Below are 24,486 nucleotides of genomic sequence, written 5' to 3' on the forward strand. Positions count from 1 at the left end.
TCTTTCATTCTTTCCTTCCTTCCTTCCTTCCTTCCTTTTTCTTTCTTTCCTTTCCTTCCTTTCTTTCTTTCCTTCCTTCATTTATTTATTTCCTTCCTTCCTTCCCTTCCTCTCTTGCCCTTCCTTCCTTCCTTCCTTCCTTCTTTCCTTCCTTTCTTTCCTTCCTTCCTTCCTTCCTTCCCTTTCTTTCTTTCTTTTTCTTTCTTTCCTTTCTTTCTTTCCTTTCCTTCTTTCTTTCTTTCCTTTCCTTCTTTCTTTCTTCTGTCTTTCCTTCCTTCCTTTCTTTCTTTCCTTCCTTCCCTTCCTCTCTTGACCTTCCTTCTTTCTTTCCTTCCTTCCTTCCTTTCTTTATTTCCTTCCTTCCTTTCATTCCTCTCTTGCCATTCCTTTCCTTCCTTCCTTCCTTCCCTCCTTCCCTCCTTTCTTTCTTTCCTTCCTTTCTTTATTTATTTCCTTCCTTCCCTTCCTCTCTTGCCCTTCCTTCCTTCCTTCTTTCCTTCCTTCCTTCCTTTCTTTCCTTCCTTCCGTCCCTTTCTTTCTTTCTTTTTCTTTCTTTCCTTTCTTTCTTTCCTTTCCTTCTTTCTTTCTTTTTTCTGTCTTTCCTTCCTTTCTTTCGTTCTTTATTTCCTTCCTTCCTTCCCTTCCTCTCTTGACCTTCCTTCCTTCTTTCCTTCCTTCCTTCCTTTCTTTATTTCCTTCCTTCCTTCCATTCCTCTCTTGCCCTTCCTTCCTTTCCTTCCTTCCTTCCTTCCTTTCTTTCCTTTCTTTCTTTTTTCTTTCTTTCTATCTTTCCTTCCTTCCTTCTTTCCTTCCTTCCTTTCCTTCCTCTCTTGTCCTCCCTCCCTCCCTCCCTCCCTCCCTTCCTCCCTCCCTTCCTTTGGGTTCGGGTAGAGTAAAGGTTAGTGTTAGAGTCCAAGTGCTATTGCTGTAACTGATTCTTTTTCTTATCCCCATGCAAATAGGAGAAACATCAAAAAAATGTTTTCACCTGCTGCTTCCCGTGGAGGAGAAGGAAGAATCAGGTATTATTATCTTGCACTTCCTTTAGAAAATCTCGCAGCTTTTTATTTCATTCCTAGTGGGTTTCCACACATTATTTGCTTTTACATTGATTCCTGTGGGAAGAATTGCTTCTACTTACAAACTTTTCTAATTAAGAACCTGGTCACGGAACAAATTAAGTTCTTAAGTAGAGGTACCACTGTATTCTTCCTGTGTGTGACGTTTTTACACACACACACACAGACACCAGGGGTGAAATACTCCTGGGTCACGCGTGGCTGTCAGTCGTCGAAGAGCCGGTCGTGAAGGGAACGTGAGGCTCCGCCCACCCACCTGGATGCAGCCCCTCCTTTGTCTTTTACCCTCTGCACATGTGCAATGCATTCTGGGCATGTGCAGAGGGTAAAAGAAGCCAAATGGCGGCATCCGGGTGAGTGGGCGCAGCCTTACCCTCCCTTTGCAACCATTTCGCCAACGACTGGGAGTATTTCAAAATACAAACACACACACACACATAACATTTTATGTTATGAGTGTCCTCCTTACACTTCTTTTTTTTTTCAGCGGAGAAATAAAGAAGTGGATGACATGAATGTCATATTCCTCTGCGAAAGCGGACTGGATGGAATAGGTAATAGAATGCATTTCTGTGCATAAAATGTATTTATTTGTATTTGTATTTATTAGATTTGTATGCCGCCCCTCTCCGAAGACTCGGGGCGGCTAACAACAATATAAAAAGACAATGTAAACAAATCTAATATTAAAACAATCTAAAAACCCCAATTGAAAGAACCACTCGTACATACAAGCATACCATGTGTTCTGTCGGGCTCTCTGGTACACTCCTCCCAAAAATTCACAGGTACAAATTTCAGACACACAGACGTTTGAAAATTCAAAACTAAGCCCTCTTTTTTTATAGCAAAGAGCACTGGTCTCCAAACAAACTGGTAATTTGTACAAGTCCCTTATCAGTTCTGTGATACTTAGATTGCAGCTGTGAGGCAATTCACAGTCCTTCTTTCACAAAGTGAAACACACTTTGCTCTGGTTTAGTTTCAAAGTGGGGAAAAATCAGCACAAAAAGATCAAAGTCAGCAAAGCAGTCACGAAACACAATGATCAGATAATCCTCCACAATGGCCAAACTCACAGGCTGCTATTTATAGCAACTGCCCTAATTACCACAGCCCCACCCAACCACAGGTGGCCCCATTTTCTTTGATAATAATCTCTCAGTTGTTGTTGCCTATGCATTGCTCTCGGCATGGGTGGCTGTATCATTAACTCTTGTTCTGAATCCAAGGAGGAGCTATATAATTGACCTCCTTCTGAGCTGTCTGCCACACTCTCCTCCTCCCTGTCACTCATGTCTTCTTAGTCAGAGGAGTCTTCATCAGCAGACTCCACCGGGGGCAAAACAGGCCTCCAGCATGTGGATGTCTCCCCCACATCCACAGTCCTTGGGGCAGGAGCAGGGCTAGAGCTAACCACAACACCATGTATACATTCTATAAGCCTAGGGGGAAGGGAGATTTCAATTCCCCCATGCCTGAGGATAGAGGTGGGTTTTAAGGAGATGGAAAAGGCAAGGAGGGTGGGGGCGACTCTGATATCTGGGTGGAGCTGGTTCCCGAGGGTCGGGGCCGCCACAGAGAAGGCTCTTCTCCAGGGTCCCGCCAAACGACATTGCTTAGTCGACGGGACCCAGAGAAGGCCAACTCTGTGGGACCTAACCGGTCGCTGGGATTCGTGCAGCAGAAGGCGGTCTCGTAGATACCCTGGTCCGGTGCCATGAAGGGCTTTATAGGTAATAACTAACACTTTGAATTGTGACCGGAAACTGATTGGCAACCAATGCAGACTGCGGAGTGTTGGTGTAACATGGGCATACCTTGGGAAGCCCATGATTGCTCTCGCAGCTACATTCTGCACGATCTGAAGTTTCCGAACACTTTTCAAAGGTAGCCCCATGTAGAGAGCGTTACAGTAGTCGAACCTCGAGGTGATGAGGGCATTTATTTATGTATGTATGTATGTATGTATGTATGTATGTATGTATGTATTCGATTTTGATGCCACTTTTCTCCTTCGACTAAGGGCAGCTTACAACATGTTAGCAAAAGCACTTTTATAACAGAGCCAGCAAATTGCACCCAGGCTCTATATATTTGTATAATCAGTTAGTGGTTGGTTTCTTTCAGAATACATTATAGTGATAATTTTTAAAAAATACTAAACTAAAGTGAAAAATAGGCCCAAAATGTTTTCATATTCCATTCACATTCTAGTAAAATACACTACATGTTACTCTCGTTGTTGTTACTGCCAGTGGTAGACGTCTCTGGCTGAATTCTGGCCCAAATCACTGTACGCAGAAAGGATGGAAGAAGTTTCTTGTACAATTCTTATCAGCTGAATTCTGAAACAAAACCTCTCTACATATTCTGTTAAAGTAGTGATATGTACCTATATATGCGAGTTGTGTTTCTGGATAATTTGTAATGTCTCAAAGAAGTAGTTCCCCTCCATATGGGCCACTTCAGGTTTAGAGAACTGCAAGCGAATCGCAGAGAAATTCCTGCTTCGCGAACCTGAATTTGCCAGTTGAATAGCATTGACTAAGGCGAAAGGAAGGGTTAAAGGTTTTCCTATTGCCCAAACCCACAACTGTAGGAAGAGTCTAGAGCAGTTTGCTTTCCGATTGACAGGGCTGCCCCCTTGAGCACATGGCAGGGCACTGCAATCTTACATTGCAATGGAGCTTCAGATGCTTGCTGACTAATTGGTGCTAAGCTGGTGAATGCAGTTGAAGAGAGTTTAATAGTGAGGACAAGGGTCAGCAAGCCACTCTGGAGCTGTATGTGGCTCTTTCACCCCTATGCTGCGGCTCCCTGTCGCCAGTCGGCTCCACAATTGATAGGGCTTTTGGTTAGGACAGGTGGAGGAAATAGGATGCTGCTCTAGGAGGAGAGTCTATGGTGGGGGGAACTGGACTTCCGGTTTGAGATATATTTATATGTTTCTTGGTGATAAGGAAAAATAGATACTGAAGTAAGACTGATGTATAAGATCTGTTATTAACAATACATTAAAAATAGCTATGTTATGGAGTGTGAGCACAATAAGAAATGGAAAATAGATTTACTACAAAAACGTCCAATGTTTTTAAATATCTTGAGAAGGGTGACATACAAATCTAATTAATAATGATAATGATGATGATTATGATATTGATGATGATGATGATGATTTATTTATTTATTTATTCTTTGTCCAATATACAATACATATGAAAGAGAATACACATTAAGTAATATATATAAAGATAGAAAGTAAGAAAGAAGAGAAGTAGAAGGAAAGGAGAGAAAATATATGATATATGAGATAAGGAAAGACAATTGGACAGGGGACGAAAGGCACATCAGTGCACTTATATACGCCCCTCACTGACCTCTTAGGAACCTGGAGAGGTCAATCATGGAGAGTCTTAGGGAGAAATGTGGAGGGCTGGGGGCTAACACCACTGAGTCCGGCAATGAGTTCCACGCTTCGACAACTCGATTGTTAAAGTCATATTTTTTACAGTCAAGTTTGGAGCGGTTAATATTAAGTTTGAATCTGTTGCGTGCTCTTGTGTTGTTGCTGTGGAAGCTGAAGTAGTCATTGACCGGATGGACGTTGCAGCATGTGATCTTGTGGGCAATACTTAAATTGTGTTTTAGGCGCCACAGTTCTAAGCTTTCAAGATCCAGGATAGTTAGTCTATTTTCGTAAGGTATTCTGTTTCGAGTGGAGGAGTGAAGGGCTCTTCTGGTGAAATACCTTTGGACGTTTTCGAGAGTGTTGATGTCTGAGATGTGGTGTGGGTTCCAGACAGATGAGCTGTATTCGAGAATGGGTCTGGCATGATAATGATGATGTCGATGATGATGATGATAGAATAGAATAGAATAGAATAGAATTTTTATTGGGCAAGTGTGATTGGACACACAAGGAATTTGTCTTGCTGCATATGCTCTCAAAGTAGATAAAATAAAATATACATTTGTCAAGAATCATGTGGTACAACACTTAATGATTGTCATAGGGGTCAAATAAGCAATGAAGAAGCAATATTAATAAAAATCTTAGGATGTACGCGACAAATTACAGTCATACAGTCAACATGGGAGGAAATGGGTGATAGGAATGATGAGAAAAACTAGTAGAATAGAAGTGCAGATTTAGTAGAAAGTCTGACAGTGTTGAGGGAATTATTTGTTTAGTAGGGTGATGGTGTTCGGGAAAAAACTGTTCTTGTCTCTAGTAGTCTTGGTGTGCAGTGCTCTGTAGCGACGTTTTGAGGGTAGGAGTTGAAACAATTTGTGTCCAGGATGTGAGGGGTCAGTAAATATTTTACCCACCCTCTTTTTGACTCGTGCATTATACAGGTCCTCAATGGAAGGCAGATTGGCAGCAATTGTTTTTTCTGAAATTCTGATTATCCTCTGAAGTCTGTGTCGGTCCTGTTGCGTTGCAGCACCAAGCCAGACAGTTATAGAGGTGCAGATGACAGACTCAATGATTCCTCTGTAGAACTGTATCAGCAGCTCCTTGGGTAGTTTGAGCTTCCTGAGCTGGAGCAGAAAGAACATTCTTTCTTGTGCTTTTTTGATGATGTTTTTGATGATAGGTGACCATTTTAGGTCTTGAGATATGATAGAACCTAGAAATTTGAAGGTCTCTACTGTTGATACTGTGTTGTCTAGTATTGTGAGAGGTGGAAGGGTGGAAGGGTTTCTCTTAAAGTCTACCACCATTTCTACGGTTTTGAGTGTGTTCAGTTCAAAGATTGTTCTGGTCACACCACAAGGATAGTTGTTCAACTTCCCGTCTGCATGCAGATTCATCATTGTCTCGAATGAGTCCGATCACTGTTGTATCATCTTCAAACTTCAGTAGTTTAACAGATGGATCGTATGAGATGCAGTCATTAGTGTATAGAGAGAAGAGAAGTGGTGAGAGTACACAGCCTTGGGGGGCACCTGTGCTAATTGTACATATATCTGATGTGATTTTTCCTAGCTTCACCTGCTGCTTCCTGTCTGTTAGGAAGCTTGTGATCCACTTACAAGTGTGTTCAGGTACCGCTAGCTGACTTAGTTTGGTTAAGAGAATGTCAGGTACGATGGTATTGAATGCTGAACTGAAGTCCACAAAGAGGACCCTGGCGTAGGTCATTGATGATGATGATGATGATGATGATAATAATAATGATAATGATAATAATAATAATAATAATAATAATAATAATTATTATTATTATTATTATAACAACAACAATAAATGTGTATAAGTAAAATTTTCTAATTTGTACACTGGGGATGAATTCTTTGCCATGTCTAATCTTAGTTGGCCAAATAAAGTATCTAATTCAATTCAATCTTTTTTTTTTCTTCCAATCCATGCTGGATAGGTGAGGGTGACCATTCTCCCCAGCCAAAGGAGGAAAGAGCTGTCAAGGTAAGAGGGGAAAGGAAAAGGAAACCCACGACAGTACCTTGTGGAAGCAGAGAAAATTCTCCTCTACCTAAAGCTCTAAGGCAGACCTGGGCAAAGGGCAGCCCGGGGGCCGCATGCAGCCCGCCCACTGTCTGTGACCGGCCTCTGGAGGAAGGAAGGAAGGAAGGAAGGAAGGAAGGCGAAATGGAGGGAGGAAGGAACGATGAAATTCTCTTTCCATGCCTTTTTGCAAAAGTCCAATAAAGGCTCATTTATAAATTGTTCATTGGTTTCATGGGCCTTACCAAGAAATTTAAAGCAAACCTCCCTCCCAACCTCACACTCCCTTTGCAACCGGTTCACCGACGACCAGGAGTATTTCAAAACACACACACACACAACATTTTATGTTATGAGTGTCCTCCTTACACTTCTTTTTTTTTTTTTTAGGAGAAAGCGAAGAAAAAGAAGAAATTCTGCTTCGGTTCTACTAGTGAGTAACTATTTATGAAGATCTCTATGCCACTCTTCTCAACAGAGTCAGGGGGGCTTGCAACAGAAATAAGTACAACATACAAGGGGTGCAAGAAGTCTAATTAAAAAAAATCAGAAAATTCTAAAAAAATCTCCATTTGCCTAAAAAATATTCATCCAATTGCACCAGCCATTCCAAACATCAGCCAGAGTTAGACCTTAACACTCAAGGGCCCCCCATGCCTGATGGCATAAAATTTATTTTGTTATTTTATTTATTTGTTTGTTTCTTTTTTGTTTGTTTGTTTATTTTGTCCAATACAGAATAATATACAATGAAGCTTATAGAGATATAGTAGAGAAGATATAGGAGATATAGGAGAGACTATAGGACAGGGGATGGAAGGCACTCTAGTGCGCTTATGCAAGCCCCTTACTGACCTCTTAGGAATCTGGAGAGGTCAACTGTGGATAGTCTAAGGGTAAAGTGTTGGGGGTTAGGGGATGATATTACGGAGTCCGGTAATGAGTTCCACGCTTCAACAACTCGATTACTAAAGTTGTATTTTTTACAGTCAAGTTTGGAGGGGTTAATATTAAGCTTGAATCTGTTGTGTGCTCTTGTGTTGTTGTGGCTGAAGCCGTCTTTGATAGGCAGGACATTGCAGCATATGATCTTGTGGACAATACTTAGTCGTAATTCTAAGCTTTCAAGACCCAGAACTGTAAGGCTAGTTTCGTTGGGAATTCTGTTCCTGGTAGAGGAGTGAAGGGCTCTTCTGGTGAAGTATCTTTGGACATTTTCGCGGGTGTTAATGTCAGAAATGTGGTATGGGTTCCAAACAGATGAGATATATTCTAGGATGGGTCTGGCAAATGTTTTGTAAGCTCTGGTTGGTAGCGTGAGATTTATTTGATTTTTATGCCGCCCTTCTCCTTATACTCAGGGCGGCTTACAACATGTTAGCAATAGGACTTTTTAACAGAGCCAGCATATTGCCCCCACAATCTGGCTCCTCATTTGACCCCTCTCGGAAGGATGGAAGGCTGAGTCAACCTTGAGCCGGTGGTGAGATTTGAACCGCTGACCTACAGATCTACAAATGTCCAAAGATACTTCACCTTCATTGGCCTGCAGTTCTGCACTCTACCTGCTGCACCACCCATCGCTAATTGCCCCTTTGATGCCATGAGAAATTTACAATGTTAGGAGAATGTGGGACAATGGCAGACCACTTACACAGGGGTGATGGCGGCACAGGCAGAGGTAAAAACTAAAACAGACTCAGTCCTCATTGGCCGACTGGCTGGACAGCGACATCCCCTACTTGGATGTTGGCTCCACCCTATGAGAAGAGGCAGATCAGGTGAAGACCAACACCCCTTTGAATCCTTGAATGGATATACCGTATATACTTGAGTATAAGTCGGTCCGAGTATAAGCCGAGACACCTACTTTTGCCACAAAAACTGGGAAAACTTATTGACTCGAATATAAGCCCAGTGTGGAAAATACAGTGGCTACTGGTAACTTATAAAAATGGAATATTTTTCTATTGTAGCTTCTTAAAATTGTTTTTGTAGAAGAATAAAAAAAACATATGAAGAACGGTTGCAAGAACTGGGTATATCTAGTTTAATGGGGGAAAAAGGACCAGGGGAGACATGATAGCATTCTTCCAATATCTCAGGATTTGCCACAAAGAGAGTCAACCTATTCTCCAAAGCACCTGAGGGCAGAACAAGAAGCAATGGGTGGAAATTACAGAAGGAGAGAAGCAACTTAGAACTAAGGAGAAAATTCCTGACAGTTGGAACAATGAATCTGTGGAACAGCCTGCCACCAGAAGTTGTGAATGCTCCAACACTGGAAGTTTCTAAGAAGATGTTGGATACCCATTTGTCTGAAGTAGTGTAGGGTTTCCTGCCTAGGCAAGGGGTTGGACTAGAAGACCTCCAAGATCCCTTCCAACCCTGTTGTTGTTATTATTATTATGTAACTTTTTTCCTTCCAAAATGTTTTTTATTTCTTGCATCTTTCTTCCTTCCCCTTCCAAAATCTTTCTTTTTCTAAATTCCAAAACCCTCTTAAAATATCTTTAGGAATGTTATCTTAATCTTAAAGCCTGTTATCTTAATCTTCATTACAATATCATTATAATTTTCTTAATAATTGGGATTTCATATATTCTTTCAAAACAATTGCTTAAATCAAACTTCCATATAATAAATATTCAGATTTTCCATTTAAAACATATTTCATAAGTTAAAATCATTACTATCTCAATAGATCAATAAATAACAATTGGGGGTTACTCAATCATTAATTGTAAAATCTTTCTTCTACATGATATTTATCTTCCATAAGGAGAAACCATACTCTTAAAAAAGGTAAATCTATTCATATTAATTATGTAGAACAAATGATTAATGACAAAATTCATACTATTAATAATATTATCCTAACCTTTGTATTGTTTTAAACAAGTCAGCATTAACAATCCTCTTGGGTATAAGGAAGAAAAAGTTTAATTACACAGAATTATCTCAATTTGAAGCAACAATTTCTTACAAAATAACCTATCCTGTTAATCAAATTTAAATGGGTAACTTATATTTTACTTGTACATTTTATTTACTTGTAAAATATTGTTGTTGGCTTGATCAGAAGAGAAAGCCATGGTTCCTTCCTTCTGAAAGTCTCTTCAACCCTCCCGCCCCTTCCCCCATTGCTTCCTGTAGAGGAGGAGCTGTGATTGTTACAGCCTGCTGCCAATCAGATAGCTCTCTCAGTGCCTCCTTTCTGTATAGAGGAGGATCTGTGATTGGTTCAGTCTGCTGCTAATCAGGCAGCTGAGGGGTATAGCCAAGAGCAGAAAGAAAAAAAAAACCTCCTGTTGCCAGCCATGAGGTTTCTTTCCTTCCTGCCGTTCACATCAGAACTGTGGAGCTTTGGAAAATGGTGCAGGGCAGTTTTCAGGTCAGTGAAAGTCAGTGACTCTAGTATAAGTCGAGGTTGGAGTTTTCGGCACATTTTTTGTGCAGAAAATCTCGACTTATACTCGAGTATATACGGTACCTTAAAATAGCTATGTTATGGATTTTGAGCACAATAAGAAATGGAAAATAGATTTACTACCCAAACATCCAATGTTTTTAAATATCTTGAGAAGGGTGGCATACAAATCTAATTAATAATAATAATAATAATAATAATAATAATAATAATAATAATAATAATAATAATAAATGTGTATAAGTAAAATTTTCTAATTTCTACACTGGGGACAAATTCTTTGCCATGTCTAATCTTAGTTGGCCAAATAAAGTATCTAATTCAATTCAATCTTTTTTTTCCTTCCCTCTCCACCCTTAAGATTCCCATCGATGCTGTGTAGGCGAGGGTGATTATTCTCCCCAGCCAAAGGAGGAAAGAGCTGTCAAGGTAAGAGGGGAAAGGAAAAGGAAACCCACTAGAGTACCTTGTAGAAGCAGAGAAAATTCTCCTCTACCTGAAGCTCTAAGGCAAACCTGGGCAAAGGGCAGCCCGGGGGCCGGATGCGGCCCGCACGCTGTCTGTGACCGGCCTCCAGAGGTTGGAAGGAAGGAAAGAAGGAGGGAGGGAGGAAGGAAGGAAGGAAAGAAGGAAGGAGAAATGGAGGAAGGAAGGAAGGAAGGAAGAAAGGAAGAAAGGAAGAAATTCTCTTTCCATGCCTTTTTGCAAAAGTCCAATAAAGGCTCATTTATAAATTGTTCATTGGTTTCATGGGCCTTTCCAAGAAATTTAAAGCAAACCTCCCTCCCAACCTCACACTCCCTTTGCAACCGGTTCGCCGACGACCAGAAGTATTTCAAAACACACACACACAACATTTTATGTGATGAGGGTCCTCCTTACACTTCTTTTTTTTTTTTTAGGAGAAAGCGAAGAAAAAGAAGAAATTCTGCTTCGGTTCTACTAGTGAGTAACTATTTATGAAGATTTCTATGCCTTCTGGTGAAGTATCTTTGGACTTTTTCAAGGGCGTTAATGTCAGAAATGTGGTATGGGTTCCAAACAGATGGGCTATTTTCTAGAATGGGTCTGGTGAATGTTTTGTAAGCTCTGGTTAGTAGCGTGAGATTTATTTGATTTTTATGCCGCCCTTCTCCTTAGACTCAGGGCGGCTTACAACATGTTAGCAATAGGACTTTTTAACAGAGCCAGCATATTGCCCCCACAATCTGGCTCCTCATTTGACCCCTCTCGGAAGGATGGAAGGCTGAGTCAACCTTGAGCCGGTGGTGAGATTTGAACCGCTGACCTACAGATCTACAAATGTCCAAAGATACTTCACCTTCATTGGCCTGCAGTTCTGCACTCTACCTGCTGCACCCCACATCGCTACTTGCCCCTTTGATGCCATGAGAAATTTACAATGTTAGGAGAATGTGGGACAATGGCAGACCACTTACACAGGGGTGATGGCGGCACAGGCAGAGGTAAAAACTAAAACAGACTCAGTCCTCATTGGCCGACTGTCTGGACACCGACATCCCCTACTTGGATGTTGGCTCCACCCTACGAGAAGAGGCAGATCAGGTGAAGACCAACACCCCTTTGAATCCTTGAATGGATATACATTAAAAATAGCTATGTTATGGATTGTGAGCACAATAAGAAATGGAAAATAGATTTGATTGATTGATTGATTGATTAGATTTGTATGCCGCCCCTCTCCGCAGACTCGTAGCGGCTCACAACAGCAACAAAAACAATATATATTAACAAATCGAATAATTTTAAAAAATCTAAGATAACAATTACACATTTAAAATCTAAAAGCAAGAAACCCCAATATAAGAAACATACATACAGTCATATCATGCACTAGAACTACATAGGCAGGGGGAGATATCTTAGTTCCCCCACGCTTGACGAAAAAGGTGGGTTTTAAGGAGTTTACAAAAGGCAAGGAGGGTGGGGGCAATTCTAATCTCTGGGGGGAGTTGGTTCCAGAGGGCTGGGGCCGCCACAGAGAAGGCTCTTCCCCTGGGCCCCGCCAAACGACATTGCTTTATTGACGGCACCCGGAGAAGGCCAACTCTGGGGGACCTAACCGGTCACTGGGATTCGTGCGGCAGACGGCGGTCTCGTAGATACCCTGGTCCGGTGCCATGAAGGGCTTTATAGGTAATAACTAACACTTTGAATTGTGACCGGAAATTGATCGGCAACCAATGCAGACTGCGGAGTGTTGGTGTTACATGGGCATTTTTGGGAAAGCCCATGATTGCTCTCGCAGCTGCATTCTGCATGATCTGAGGCTTCCGAACATTTTTAAATGTAGCCCCATGTAGAGAGCATTACAGTAGTCGAGCCTCGAGGTGATGAGGACATGAGTGACTTTGAGCACTACACAAACGTCCAATGTTTTTAAATATCTTGAGAAGGGCGGCATACAAATCTAATAATAATGATAATGATGATGATGATGATGATGATAACAACAACAACAACAATAATAATAATAATAACAATAATAATATATGTGTATAAGTAAAATTTTCTAATTTCTACACTGGGGACGAATTCTTTGCCATGTCTAATCTTAGTTGGTCAAATAAAGTATCTAATTCAATTCAATCTTTTTTTTTCTTCCCTCTCCACCCTTAAGATTCCAATCCATGCTGTGTAGGCGATGGTGATTATTCTCCCCAGCCAAAGGAGGAAAGAGCTGTCAAGGTAAGAGGGGAAAGGAAAAGGAAACCCACTAGAGAACCTTGCGGAAACAGAGAAAATTCTCCTCTACCTGAAGCTCTAAGGCAGACCTGGGCAAAGGGCAGCCCGGGGGCCGGATGCAGCCCACCCACTGTCTGTGACCGGCCTGCGGAGGTTGGAAGGAAGGAAAGAAGGAGGGAGGGGGGGAGGAAGGAGTGAAGGAAGGAAGGAAGGAAGGAAGGAAGGAAGGAAGGAAGGAAGGAAGGAAGGAAGGAGAAATTCTCTTTCCATGCCTTTTTGGAAAAGTCCAATAAATGCTCATTTATAAATTGTTCATTGGTTTCATTGGCCTTTCCAAGAAATTTAAAGCAAACCTCCCTCCCAACCTCACACTCCCTTTGCCTCCTTACACTTCTTTTTTTTTTTTAGGAGAAAGCGAAGAAAAAGAAGAAATTCTCCTTCCGTTCTACTAGTGAGTAACTATTTATCTTTCGACTTTTTCAAGGATTTTAATGTCAGAAATGTGGTATGGGTTCCAAACACATGAGCTATATGCTATGATGGGTCTGGCAAATGTTTTGTAAGCTCTGATTAGTAGCGTGAGATTTATTTGATTTTTATGCCGCCCTTCTCCTTAGACTCAGGGCGGCTTACAACATGTTAGCAATAGGACTTTTTAACAGAGCCAGCATATTGCCCCCACAATCTGGGTCCTCATTTGACCCCCCTCGGAAGAATGGGAGGCTGAGTCAACCGCTGACCTACAGATCTACAAATATCCAAAGATACTTCAGCTTCATTGGCCTGCAGTACTGCACTCTACCTGCTGCACCATCCATCGCTACTTGCCCTTTTGATGCCATGAGAAATTTACAATGTTAGGAGAATGTGGAACAATGGCAGACCAGTTACACAGGGGTGATGGCAGCACAGGCAGAGATAAAAACTAAAACAGACTCAGTCCTCATTGGCCGACTGTCTGGACAGCGACATCCCCAACTTGGATGTTAGCTCCACCCTACGAGAAGAGGCAGATCAGGTGAAGACCAACACCCCTTTTAATTCTTGAAAGGATATACATTAAAATAGCTATGTTATGGATTGTGAGCACAATAAGAAATGGAAAATAGATTTACTGCACAAATATCCAATGTTTTTAAATATCTTGAGAAGGGCGGCATACAAATCAAATTAATAATGATAATAATAATAATAATAATAATAATAATAATAATAATATATGTGTATAAGTAAAATTTTCTAATTTCTACACTGGGGACGAATTCTTTGCGATGTCTAATCCTATTTGGACAAATAAAGTATCTAATTCAATTCAATCTTTTTTTTCCTTCCCTCTCCACCCTTAAGATTCTAATCGATCCTGTGTAGGCGATGGTGATTATTCTCCCCAGCCAAAGGAGGAAAGAGCTGTCAAGGTAAGAGGGGAAAGGAAAAGGAAACCCACTAGAGTACCTTGCGGAAGCAGAGAAAATTCTCCTCTACCTGAAGCTCTAAGGCAGACCTGGGCAAAGGGCAACCCGGGGGCCGGATGCAGCCCGCACGCTGTCTGTGACCGGCCTCCGGAGGTTGGAAGGAAGGAAGGAGGGAGGGAGGGAAAGGGAGTGAAGGTAGGAAGGAAGGAAGGAAGGAAGGAAGGAAGGAAGGAAGGAAGGAAGGAAGGAAGGAGAAATTCTCTTTCCATGCCTTTTTGCAAAAGTACAATAAAGGCTCATTTATAAATTGTTCTTTGGTTTCATTGGCCTTTGCAAGAAATTTAAAGCAAACCCCCCTCCCAACCTCTCAGGGGGGAAAAAGGAAGGAGGAAGACAAGGAATCCAAATACTTTCAGGCAAAGCCTCCACTATGTTTTCTTAACTGACAATGGAGGTCAGTTGAAGAGAGGCAACTGAAAGGTATATTTTGAAAGAGAAGTAAAAAAAAAACCTGCCCAAAAGCAGAAATAAACGGCAGAGAAAATCAGAGAGACAGAAGCTTCTCTCCATTTGGAGCAGGAAGGAAAGAAGGAAGGAAGGAAGGAAGGAAGGAAGGAAGGAAGGAAGGAAGGGGTGGGCAATTAATTTATAATTAATATATAATTATATAAATATAATATAATATATAATTTATAATTAAAATATATTTAACTCAGTTCTACACAATAATATACAATATTTGGTAGAACTGAGTTAATTATATTAATCTGGCCCTATAAAACCTTCCCAATTTCTCAGTGGCCTCATGGCAAAATTAATTTGCCTCTTCTCAAGAACCATTTTCTACTTAAGAATCCAAGCCCCCAAATTTTTTCCAGGAAATTTGAGAGCGGCACGAAGGCCCAGCCAGTTTCCTTCCATTCCCCCTTTAGTCCCGGCCATCTCGGGCTTTTCTGGGCTGCCAGAGGAGCCTTTCAGTGGCGGTTAAGGAGGCTTTGGCAGCCCAGAGCGAAGGGAGCATTTTCCTTTCTCTGGGCACTTGGAGAGGGAATAAACCTCTGCCAGAGTCCAGAGAAAAGAAACGCTCCCTTCGCTCTGGGCAGCGACTGCACTCATTCTCTTCTTCTTCCTCCTCCTCCCACCCAAATTCCAAGCTTTTATTTCTTTCCTAATGGGTTTGCACACATTATTTGCTTTTACATTAAATCCTATGGGAAAAATTGCTTCTACTTACAAACTTTTCTATTTTAGAACCTGGTCACAGAACGAATTAAGTTCTTAAGTAGAGGTACCACTGTATTCTTCCTTTGTGCGCTGTTTTTACACACACACACACACACACACACACACATACAAACCAGTGTTGAAATGCTCCTGGGACATGCATGCTTGTCAGTCATTGGAGAGCCGGTTGCGAAGGGAGCTTGAGGCTCTGCCCACCTACCTGGATGCATCCCTTTGAGTTATTTTACCCTCTGCGCATGTCCAAAGCATTCTGGGCATGCGCAGAGGGTAAAAGAACCCAAATGGCGGCATCCGGGTGAGTGGGCGGAGCCTCACACTCCCTTTGCAACCGGTTCGCCGATGACCAGGACTATTTCAAAACACACACATACAACATTTTATGTTATGAGTGTCCTCCTTACACTTCTTTTTTTTTTAGGAGAAAGATAAAGCCAAAAAGAAGAAGAAAGTGACCTTCGCTGCTACTAGTGAGTAACTTCCCTCCCCCCCGCTACCCCCAACCCCCCGATTTGTGCACTGGAATACAATGCATTTCTGAAAACCATTATTTATGTATCAAATATATTTATGAAGATTTCTATGCCGCTCTTCTGAACAGAGTCAGGGTGGCTTGCAACAGAAATATGTACAACATACAAAGGGTGTAAGAAGTCTAATAAAAAAAAATCCCCATTTGCCTAAAAAACATTCATCCAATTGCACTAGCCATTCAAAACATCGGCCAGAGTTAGACCTTAACACTCAAGGGCACCCCATGCCTGCCAGCATAAAATTTATTTTGTTGTTTTATTTGTTGGTTTGTTTGTTTTGTCCAATACAGAATAATATACAATGAATCGAAACATTTAAATATATTAAAGGGTTAAATAAGGTCCAGGAGGGAAGTGTTTTTAATAGGAAAGTGAACACAAGAACAAGGGGACACAATCTGAAGTTAGTTGGGGGAAAGATCAAAAGCAACATGAGAAAATATTATTTTACTGAAAGAGTAGTAGATCCTTGGAACAAACTTCCAGCAGACGTGGTAGATAAATCCACAGTAACTGAATTTAAACATGCCTGGGATAAACATATATCCATCCTAAGATAAAATACAGAAAATAGTATAAGGGCAGACTAGATGGACCATGAGGTCTTTTTCTGCCGTCAGACTTCTATGTTTCTATGTTTCTATGAAGCTTGTAGAGATACTGTATAGTATAGAAGATATAAGAGATATAGGAGAGACTATAGGACAGGGGACGGAAGGCACTCTAGTGCGCTTATGTAAGCCCCTTATTTACTGACCCCTAACATCCTGGACACAAACTGTTTCAACTCCTGCCCTCAAAACGTCGCTATAGAGCACTACACACCAAGACAACTAGACACAAGAACAGTTTTTTTCCGAACGCCATCACTCTACTAAACAAATAATTCCCTCAACACTGTCAGACTTTCTACTAAATCTGCACTTCTATTCTACTAGTTTTTCTCATCATTCCTTTCACCCATTTCCTACCATGTTGACTGTATGACTGTAACTTGTTGCTTATATCCTAAGATTTTTATTAATATTGCTTCTTCATTAGTTATTTGACCCCTTTGACAATCATTAAGTGTTGTACCACATGATTCTTGACAAATGCATATTTTATTTTATGTACGCTGAGAGCATATGCACCAAGACAAATTCCTTATGTGTCCAATCACATTTGGCCAATAAAAATTCTATTCTATTCTATTCTATTACTGACCTCTTAGGAATCTGGAGAGGTCAACTGTGGATAGTCTAAGGGTAAAGTGTTGGGGTTTAGGGGATGATACTACGGAGTCCGGTAATGAGTTCCACGCTTCAACAACTTGATTACTAAAGTTGTATTTTTTACAGTCAAGATTGGAGCGGTTAATATTAAGCTTGAATCTGTTGTGTGCTCTTGTGTTGTTGTGGTTGAAGCCGTCTTTGATAGGCAGGACATTGCAGCATATGATCTTGTGGGCAATGCTTAGTCGTAGTTCTAAGCTTTCAAGACCCAAGATTGTAAGTCTAGTTTCGTTGGGAATTCTGTTTCGGGTAGAGGAGTGAAGGGCTCTTCTGGTGAAGTATCTTTGGACATTTTCAAGGGTGTCAAGGTCAGAAATATGGTATGGGTTCCAAACAGATGAGCTGTATTCTAGGATGGGTCTGGCGAAAGTTTTGTAAGCTCTGGTTAGTAGCGTGAGATTTATTTGATTTTTACGCCGCCCTTCTCCTTAGACTCAGGGCAGCTTACAACATGTTAGCAATAGGACTTTTTAACAGAGCCAGTATATTGCCCCCACAATCTGGGTCCTCATTTGAACGCCCTCGGAAAGATGGAAGGCTGAATCAACCTTGAGCCGATGTTAGATTCAAACTGCTAAACTACAGCCAGAAGCTAGATGAAATAGTCTGCAGGGCTGCACTCTAACCACTGCGCCACCCAGGCTCTATATATTTATATAATCAGACGGGGATTGGTCTCTTTCAGAATACATTTTGGTGATAATTTTAAAAAAATACTAAACTAAAGTGAAAAATTAGCCCGAAATGTTTTCATATTCTATTCACGTTCTAATAAAATACACTTGACGTCACTATTGTTGTTGTTACTGCCAGTAGTAGACGTATTTGGGTTGAATTCTGGCCCAAATCAATGTACGCAGAAAGGATGGAGGAAGTTCCTTGTACAATTCTTATCAGTTGAATTCTGAAACAAAACCTCTCTACATATTCTGTTTACGTAGTGATATGTACCTATGTATGCGAGTTGTGTTTCTGGATAATTGGTAATGACTCAAAGAAGTAGTTCCCCTCCATATGGGCCACTTCAGGTTTAGAGAAATGCAACCGAATCGCAGAGAAATTCCTGCTTCGCGAACCTGAATTTGCCAGTTGAATAGTATTGACTAAGGCGAAAAGAAGAGTTAAAGGTCAACCTATTGCCCAACCTCACAACTGTGGGAAGAGTCTAGAGCAGTTTGCTTTCCATTGACACTCTGCTGAAAACCCAATTCTCACAATATTGCCTAATGTCAATAGAATAGAATAGAATTCTTTATTGGCCAAATGTGATTGGACACACAAGGAATTTGTCTTTGGTGCATATGCTTTCATAAAAGGAAAGAGACTTTTGTCAAGAATCATGAAGGACAAAGTTTAATGATTGTCATAGGGGTCAAATAAGCAATCAGGAAACAATCAATATTAATGAAAATCTTAAGATGCAAGCAACAAGGTTACAGTCATAAGTGAGAGGAGATGGGTGATGGCAATGATGAGAAAAAGCTAATAATAACAGTAGTGCAGACTTAGTAAATAATTTGACAGTGGTGAGGGATCTTTATCCATGTAGTACGACTGCAGTAATATTACTATTTATTCTTCTTCTTATCTTCCTTATTATTTCCTCTTATTGGGATGATGATGATGAAGTAGAAAAATATGACGATACTGAATTCTGTTGCTTGCAGCTTCTACACCGGGGACGAATACCTTGTCTAATCTTACTTTGCCAAATAAAGTATCTAATACAATTCAATCTTATTTTTTATTCCCTCTCCACCCTTTAGCTTTAGTTAAGTTTTACATCAAAGATGATGATCTTTCCTCCGATGAAGACGATGAGCAGCTGGAGGAAGTAAGTGAAATAACAGTTGTCAGGGTAAGAGGAAAAAGGAAACCCATTCTTCTTTTTCCTCTTCCTTCCACCCAAATTCCAAGCTTTTATTTCTTTCCGAATGGGTTTCCACACATTATTTCCTTTTACATTGATTCCTGTGGGAAAAATTGCGTCTACTTACAAACTTTTCTACTTAAGAACCTGGTCACGGAACAAATTAAGTTCTTCAGAAGAGGTACCACTGTATTTACACACTCACAATCACACAAACCAGTGGTGAAAAACTCCTGGGTCACACGAGCCTGTCAGTCGTCGGAGAGCCGGTCGCGAAGGGAGCGTGAGGATCTGCCCACCCACCTGGATGCAGCCCTTTGGGTTCTTTTATCCTGTGCACATGTCCAAAGCATTCTGGGCATGCGCAGAGGGTAAAAGAACCGAAATGGCGGCTTATGGGTGAGTGGGCGGAGCCGACGACCGGGAGTATTTCAGAACACACACAAACAACATTTTATGTTATGAGTGTCCTCCTTACACTTCTTATTTTTTAGGAGAAAGATGACAGCATTAACAACCAGGCAATTGTGGAAGCAGAGAAAGATCAGAAAATCACCATTGTTTCTGAAGACGAAGTAAGCAAACAAATTTACTTTCTTTTTAACTTTGATATTGCAACATTGTACTGGAAGGCATAAATTTGCTTTTATTCATGTTTTTATTTATTTATTTTTATTTTATCATATATTTTGTCAAACAATTATAGGGTGATAATTTGTACAAATGAAACATTAGACAAGTAATGATAAAAAGTAACAAAAGAAGACAATAGGACAGGGACGGTAGGCACAGTGTTGCGCTTATGCACGCCCCTTACAGACCTCTTTGAAAGGAGGAGAGGTCAATTGTAGATAGTCTAAGGTTAAAGGTTTTGAGGTTAGGAGTAGAAACCACAGAATAGAATAGAATAGAATTTTTATTGGCCAAGTGTGATTGGACACAGAAGGAATTTGTCTTGGTGCATATGCTCTCAGCGTACATAAAATAAAATATACATTTGTCAAGAATCATGTGGTACAACACTTAATGATTGTCATAGGGGTCAAATAAGCAATGAAGAAGCAATATTAATAAAAATCTTAGGATATAAGCAACAAGTTACAGTCATACAGTCAACGTGGGAGGAAATGGGTGCAAGGAATGATGAGAAAAACTAGTAGAATAGAAGTGCAGATTTAGTAGAAAGTCTGACAGTGTTGAGGGAATTATTTGTTTAGTAGAGTGATGGCGTTCGGAAAAAAACTGTTCTTGTGTCTAGTTGTCTTGGTGTGCAGTCCTCTGTAGCGACGTTTTGAGGGTAGGAGTTGAAACAATTTGTGTCCAGGATGTGAGGGGTCAGTAAATATTTTCCCCGCCCTCTTTTTGACTCGTGCAGTATACAGGTCCTCAATGGAAGGCAGGTTGGCAGCAATTGTTTTTTCTGCAGTTCTGATTATCCTCTGAAGTCTGTGTCGGTCCTGTTGGGTTGCAGCACCAAACCAGACAGTTATAGAGCTGAAGATGACAGACTCAATGATTCCTCTGTAGAACTGTATCAGCAGCTCCTTGGGCAGTTTGAGCTTCCTGAGCTGGCGCAGAAAGAACATTCTTTGTAGTGCATTCCAGGTGTTGATTACTCTGTTGCTGAAGTCGTATTTTTTGCAGTCACGTTTGGAGCGGTTGACATTTAGTTTTAAATGGATTTCGTGCTCTCGTGTTTTTGCGGTTGAAGGTGAAGTAGTCATTAACAGGTAGTTTTTATATCGTGCGCTGTCCAGGGTCTCATTGGGCTGACGGTTGACTCTGTAAATAAATATTCATACATTTTGTCGAGGGGTGATATTAACATACTTTTGCTACCAGTTCACAAATATGAGTGCGCACATGTGCTGATTTTGCTCACACGCGCCACTTCTGTGCATGGGCAAATGCGCTATGCTTATGTGAGTGGCTTGCGCTGCATGCGCACAGCTTGAACATGTGCCTAAATAGGACAGTATAGCACTGGAGGGGGTGGACCAGCCCATCCGCAGGTCATTACTACCGGTTTGCCTAAACCGGTCCTAATGGGGTGAAAACAAATCCCTGATGTTGTGCTCTGGAAATATTGATTCCGGGTGCAGCTTGGGGTGGGTCTGTTCTCTCTCACAGGCACTGCTGACATGGTGAGTCAAAGGCTGAGCCGGATTGCCATTTTTCTTCTCGGATATATAATATAGTTGCAGGGAATGGGGGGGAAAGGTGTTTGATTTGTTCCACATGCTTATGCTTCTTTGATCTTGTTCGCTGGTGAAACAAGCTTAGCTGTTCATTGCTAAGTCACCTGATTCCCAATAGGTACAAACTCCTTTTGATTATTGTTGTGTAGCCAAAGCATAATATACTCTACTCAAGGCAGATCAGCTGCAGAAAACACAGTTACTGCCAACCTGCCTTCCATTGAGGGCCTGTATACCGCATGAGTCAAAAAGGGGGCCGTGAAAATATTTATGTCACATCCTGGACATAAATTGTTAAAACTTCTACCCTCAAAATGATGCTACAGAGCACTGCACACCAAGGCAACTAGACACAAGAACAGTTTTTCCCCGAACTCTGTTAAACAAATAATTCCCTCAACACTGTCAAACTATTTACTAAGTCTGCGTTGCTATTAATTTTCCCATCGTTCCAATCACCCTCCCACCTATGACTATATGACTGTGGCTTGTTGCTTGTATCTTTATGATTTATATTAATATTTATATTATTTAATTATTATTAGTAGTAGTAGTAGTACCCTATGGCAATCATTAAGTGTTGTACCTCATGATTCTTGACAAATTTATCTTTTATGTACGCTGAGAACTTATGCACCAAAGACAAATTCCTTGTGTTTCCAATCACACTTGGCCAATAAAGAATTCTGTTCTGTTCTGTTCAGGATTCAATTCTATTCTTTCTGTTCTGTTCTATTCTATTCAGAATTCTATTCTATTTTATTCTATTCTAAAAGCGATTTGGTGAAATTTAGTTTAGTATTTTTATTTTATTTATTCAAATTTGTATGCTACCCAAATCCCAAGAGACACTGGGTGGCTAATTCAGAACTTTTACCAATATAATAATAATATCAATTTTCTTTCAGATGGAGGAATATCCCCCCCCCCCAAATAAAAAAGTTTGACTTGTGACCACAGAATGGACCACAAGTCAGACTTGAGGTGGAAGGAAGGGATATGTATGTAAAGGAGAGAATGTCATGGAGAATACCAGAAAAGCACATTTTAAAAAAATGGTTAACAATTGCTAATATGATTTTTTTTTTCTTTCAGGGAAGAAGTTTTGACCACATTCCATCAACAAAATCGGATCAGCTGTTTGTGTTTTCTTTTTTTCTTATCTTTTTTCTTATTTATTTCTTTATTCTTTTTTATAATTTAAGGGTTATGTTTTTAAACGGTTCCATTTTTAAAGAATTGTAATTTTACTCCCTTTTGCACCTTCTAGTATTGTCTTTCAATATCCAACCTATCGTTCTATAATTTAATAATTATTTATACACATTTCCAATTGTTTTCGGATGATTTTGAAATAATAATTTGGGGGGGGGGGTGTTATGTTTTTAAAGGGTTGTGTTTTTAAAGAATTGTAATAAAAACTATTTAAAAAAAGAAATAAAGAATTATGTCCAATAAATGACGCCCAGTAAATAAAACAAAACTTCCTATCCAGGGCAGAGGTGGGATTCGGCAGGTTCTGACCAGTTCTGGAGAACCAGTAGCGGAAAGTTTTGAGTAGTTTGGAGAACCGGTAAATACCACCTCTGATTGGCTGCGCCCCCAACTCTCTGCCTCCCAAGTCCCAGCTGATTGGGAGGAAATGGAGATTTTGCAGTATCATTCGCCTTGAAATGACAATGGAAATCTTTATGGTTTCATTTGAAATGACAATGGAATTTTTTATGGTTTCACTCGAAATGACAATGGAATTTTTTATGGTTTCATTTGAAATGACAACGGAAATCTTTATGGTTTCACTTGAAATAACAACTAAAATCTTTATGATTTCATGTGAAATAACGACAGAAATCTTTGTATTTTCACTTGAAATAACAACTAAAATCTTTATGGTTTCACTTAAAATGACAACTGAAATCTTTATGGTTTCATTTGAAATGACAACTGAAATCTTTATATTTTCACTGAAAATAACAACTAAAATCTTTATGGTTTCACTTAAAATGACAACTGAAATCTTTATGGTTTCACTTGAAATGACAACTGAAATATTTATATTTTCACTTTTAATAACAACTGAAATCATTATGGTTTCACTTGAAATGACAACTGAAATATTTACATTGTCACTTTTAATAACGACTGAAATCCTTATGGTTCCACTGGAAATAATGACTTAAATCGTAGGCACATAACCTGAACCTGAAAATCTTTGAAAGTGGCCTAAAGAGATTTTTCTATTATTGCTACCAGTCTTTAATTCTATGGAAGATACACAGAGAATAAGCATACTAGCTGCATCTAATTAATGTAATCTCATAAATATTAAATCGACATGAACCCACCAACATTATTTGCGTGTGTGCCCCACGCAACCTTTGCTCTACATGGGGGAAGGATGACACCCCACAAGCCCTACTCAAATGCTAAGCAGTCTGGATAAAGCTGTACACATTGGATTCAAATGCAGCCAACATTGCTACGTACAGATTACTCTAGGGAAGTGTTTCCCAACCTTGGCAACTTGAAGAGATTTGGACATCAACGCCCGGAATTCCCCAGCCAGCATTTACTGACCAGGGAATTCTGGGAATTGAAGTTCAGATCTCTTCAAGTTGCCAAGGTTGGGAAACACTGCTCTACGGAAAGCTTAAGTTGTAGTATCTAAAGAGCATTTTGTGCTACTTGATGTAATAGAACCGTCATAGTTCCTCTCTCATGAAAACCTGGAAGAGAAAAAGAAAGAAAGAGAGAGAGAGAGAGAGAGTAGCAATAGATCAGAAGGACAAATTGAAGAATTCAAGTAGTTCTGCAGGCAGAACTGTAACCAATGTGCTCTCAAAACGTCTCCATTGCTGGAAGCATCTTGGTATGAAGAGGAATCCTGTTTAGTGCTTTCATCCTGATAAGGTGGCCACTTGGTCTGTGCTTTCTGGCGCCAAGTCCATGGGTCGGTCCATAGGTCCAGAGGGCTTGGAGGCCACCTTTTCCCCCAAGCCCTTGGGTTGGTCAGTCATCCAGGTGCTGTTCCTCCCAGGTGGAGGTTGGGATGGCACTGTAAGGGTCCATGATCACTTTGGCATAGCGGATAATCATGACGATGAGGAAAAGGCAGAGGAAGACGAAGCACGCCAAGGTTAATCCTTTATCCACATCGACAAAGGCGGGTTCGGGAGTTGGTCCTTCCATTGCTTGTGTCTCTCCACATCAGGGTTAATTCCTGATGCTACCATGATTTTTTTACCTGCAGGAAGTGACAATGGAAATCTTTG

General features: G+C 40.5%; 2 protein-coding genes across 2 annotated transcripts; one reads left to right on the top strand and one right to left on the bottom strand.

Moving 5' to 3' along the window:
* The first annotated feature begins 8,212 nt into the window (after positions 1-8,212).
* LOC139155580 (serrate RNA effector molecule homolog) lies at positions 8,213-22,459 on the top strand. Its single transcript, XM_070730771.1, has 11 exons — positions 8,213-8,230; positions 9,904-9,943; positions 10,341-10,408; positions 10,882-10,924; positions 12,621-12,688; positions 13,094-13,136; positions 14,033-14,100; positions 15,761-15,809; positions 18,913-18,980; positions 19,511-19,591; positions 22,310-22,459. Exons 1-11 carry the CDS (start codon positions 8,213-8,215, stop codon positions 22,457-22,459), a joined length of 696 nt encoding a protein of 231 aa, XP_070586872.1.
* A 1,417-nt stretch (positions 22,460-23,876) lies between these two features.
* Positions 23,877-24,421, bottom strand: LOC139155583 (cortexin domain-containing 1 protein-like). The gene has a single exon (XM_070730775.1). The coding sequence runs from the start codon at positions 24,401-24,403 to the stop codon at positions 24,224-24,226; it is 180 nt and encodes a 59-aa protein (XP_070586876.1). The 5' UTR covers positions 24,404-24,421; the 3' UTR covers positions 23,877-24,223.
* Positions 24,422-24,486: the final 65 nt, after the last annotated feature.

Source organism: Erythrolamprus reginae, unplaced genomic scaffold (genome assembly GCF_031021105.1).
Source record: "Erythrolamprus reginae isolate rEryReg1 unplaced genomic scaffold, rEryReg1.hap1 H_30, whole genome shotgun sequence".
Taxonomy (NCBI): Eukaryota; Metazoa; Chordata; class Lepidosauria; order Squamata; family Dipsadidae; genus Erythrolamprus; species Erythrolamprus reginae.

What these genes read in the sequence shown, in the direction of transcription:
- LOC139155583 (XM_070730775.1), bottom strand. Translation starts at nt 24,403, where the DNA reads ATGGAAGGACCAACTCCCGAACCCGCCTTTGTCGATGTGGATAAAGGA.
- LOC139155580 (XM_070730771.1), top strand. An exon ending in AGGAGGAAAGAGCTGTCAAG is followed by an intron (nt 10,409 to 10,881) that starts GTAAGAGGGGAA and finishes TTTTTTTTTTAG; the next exon opens with GAGAAAGCGAAGAAAAAGAA. An exon ending in AGTGACCTTCGCTGCTACTA is followed by an intron (nt 15,810 to 18,912) that starts GTGAGTAACTTC and finishes TCCACCCTTTAG; the next exon opens with CTTTAGTTAAGTTTTACATC.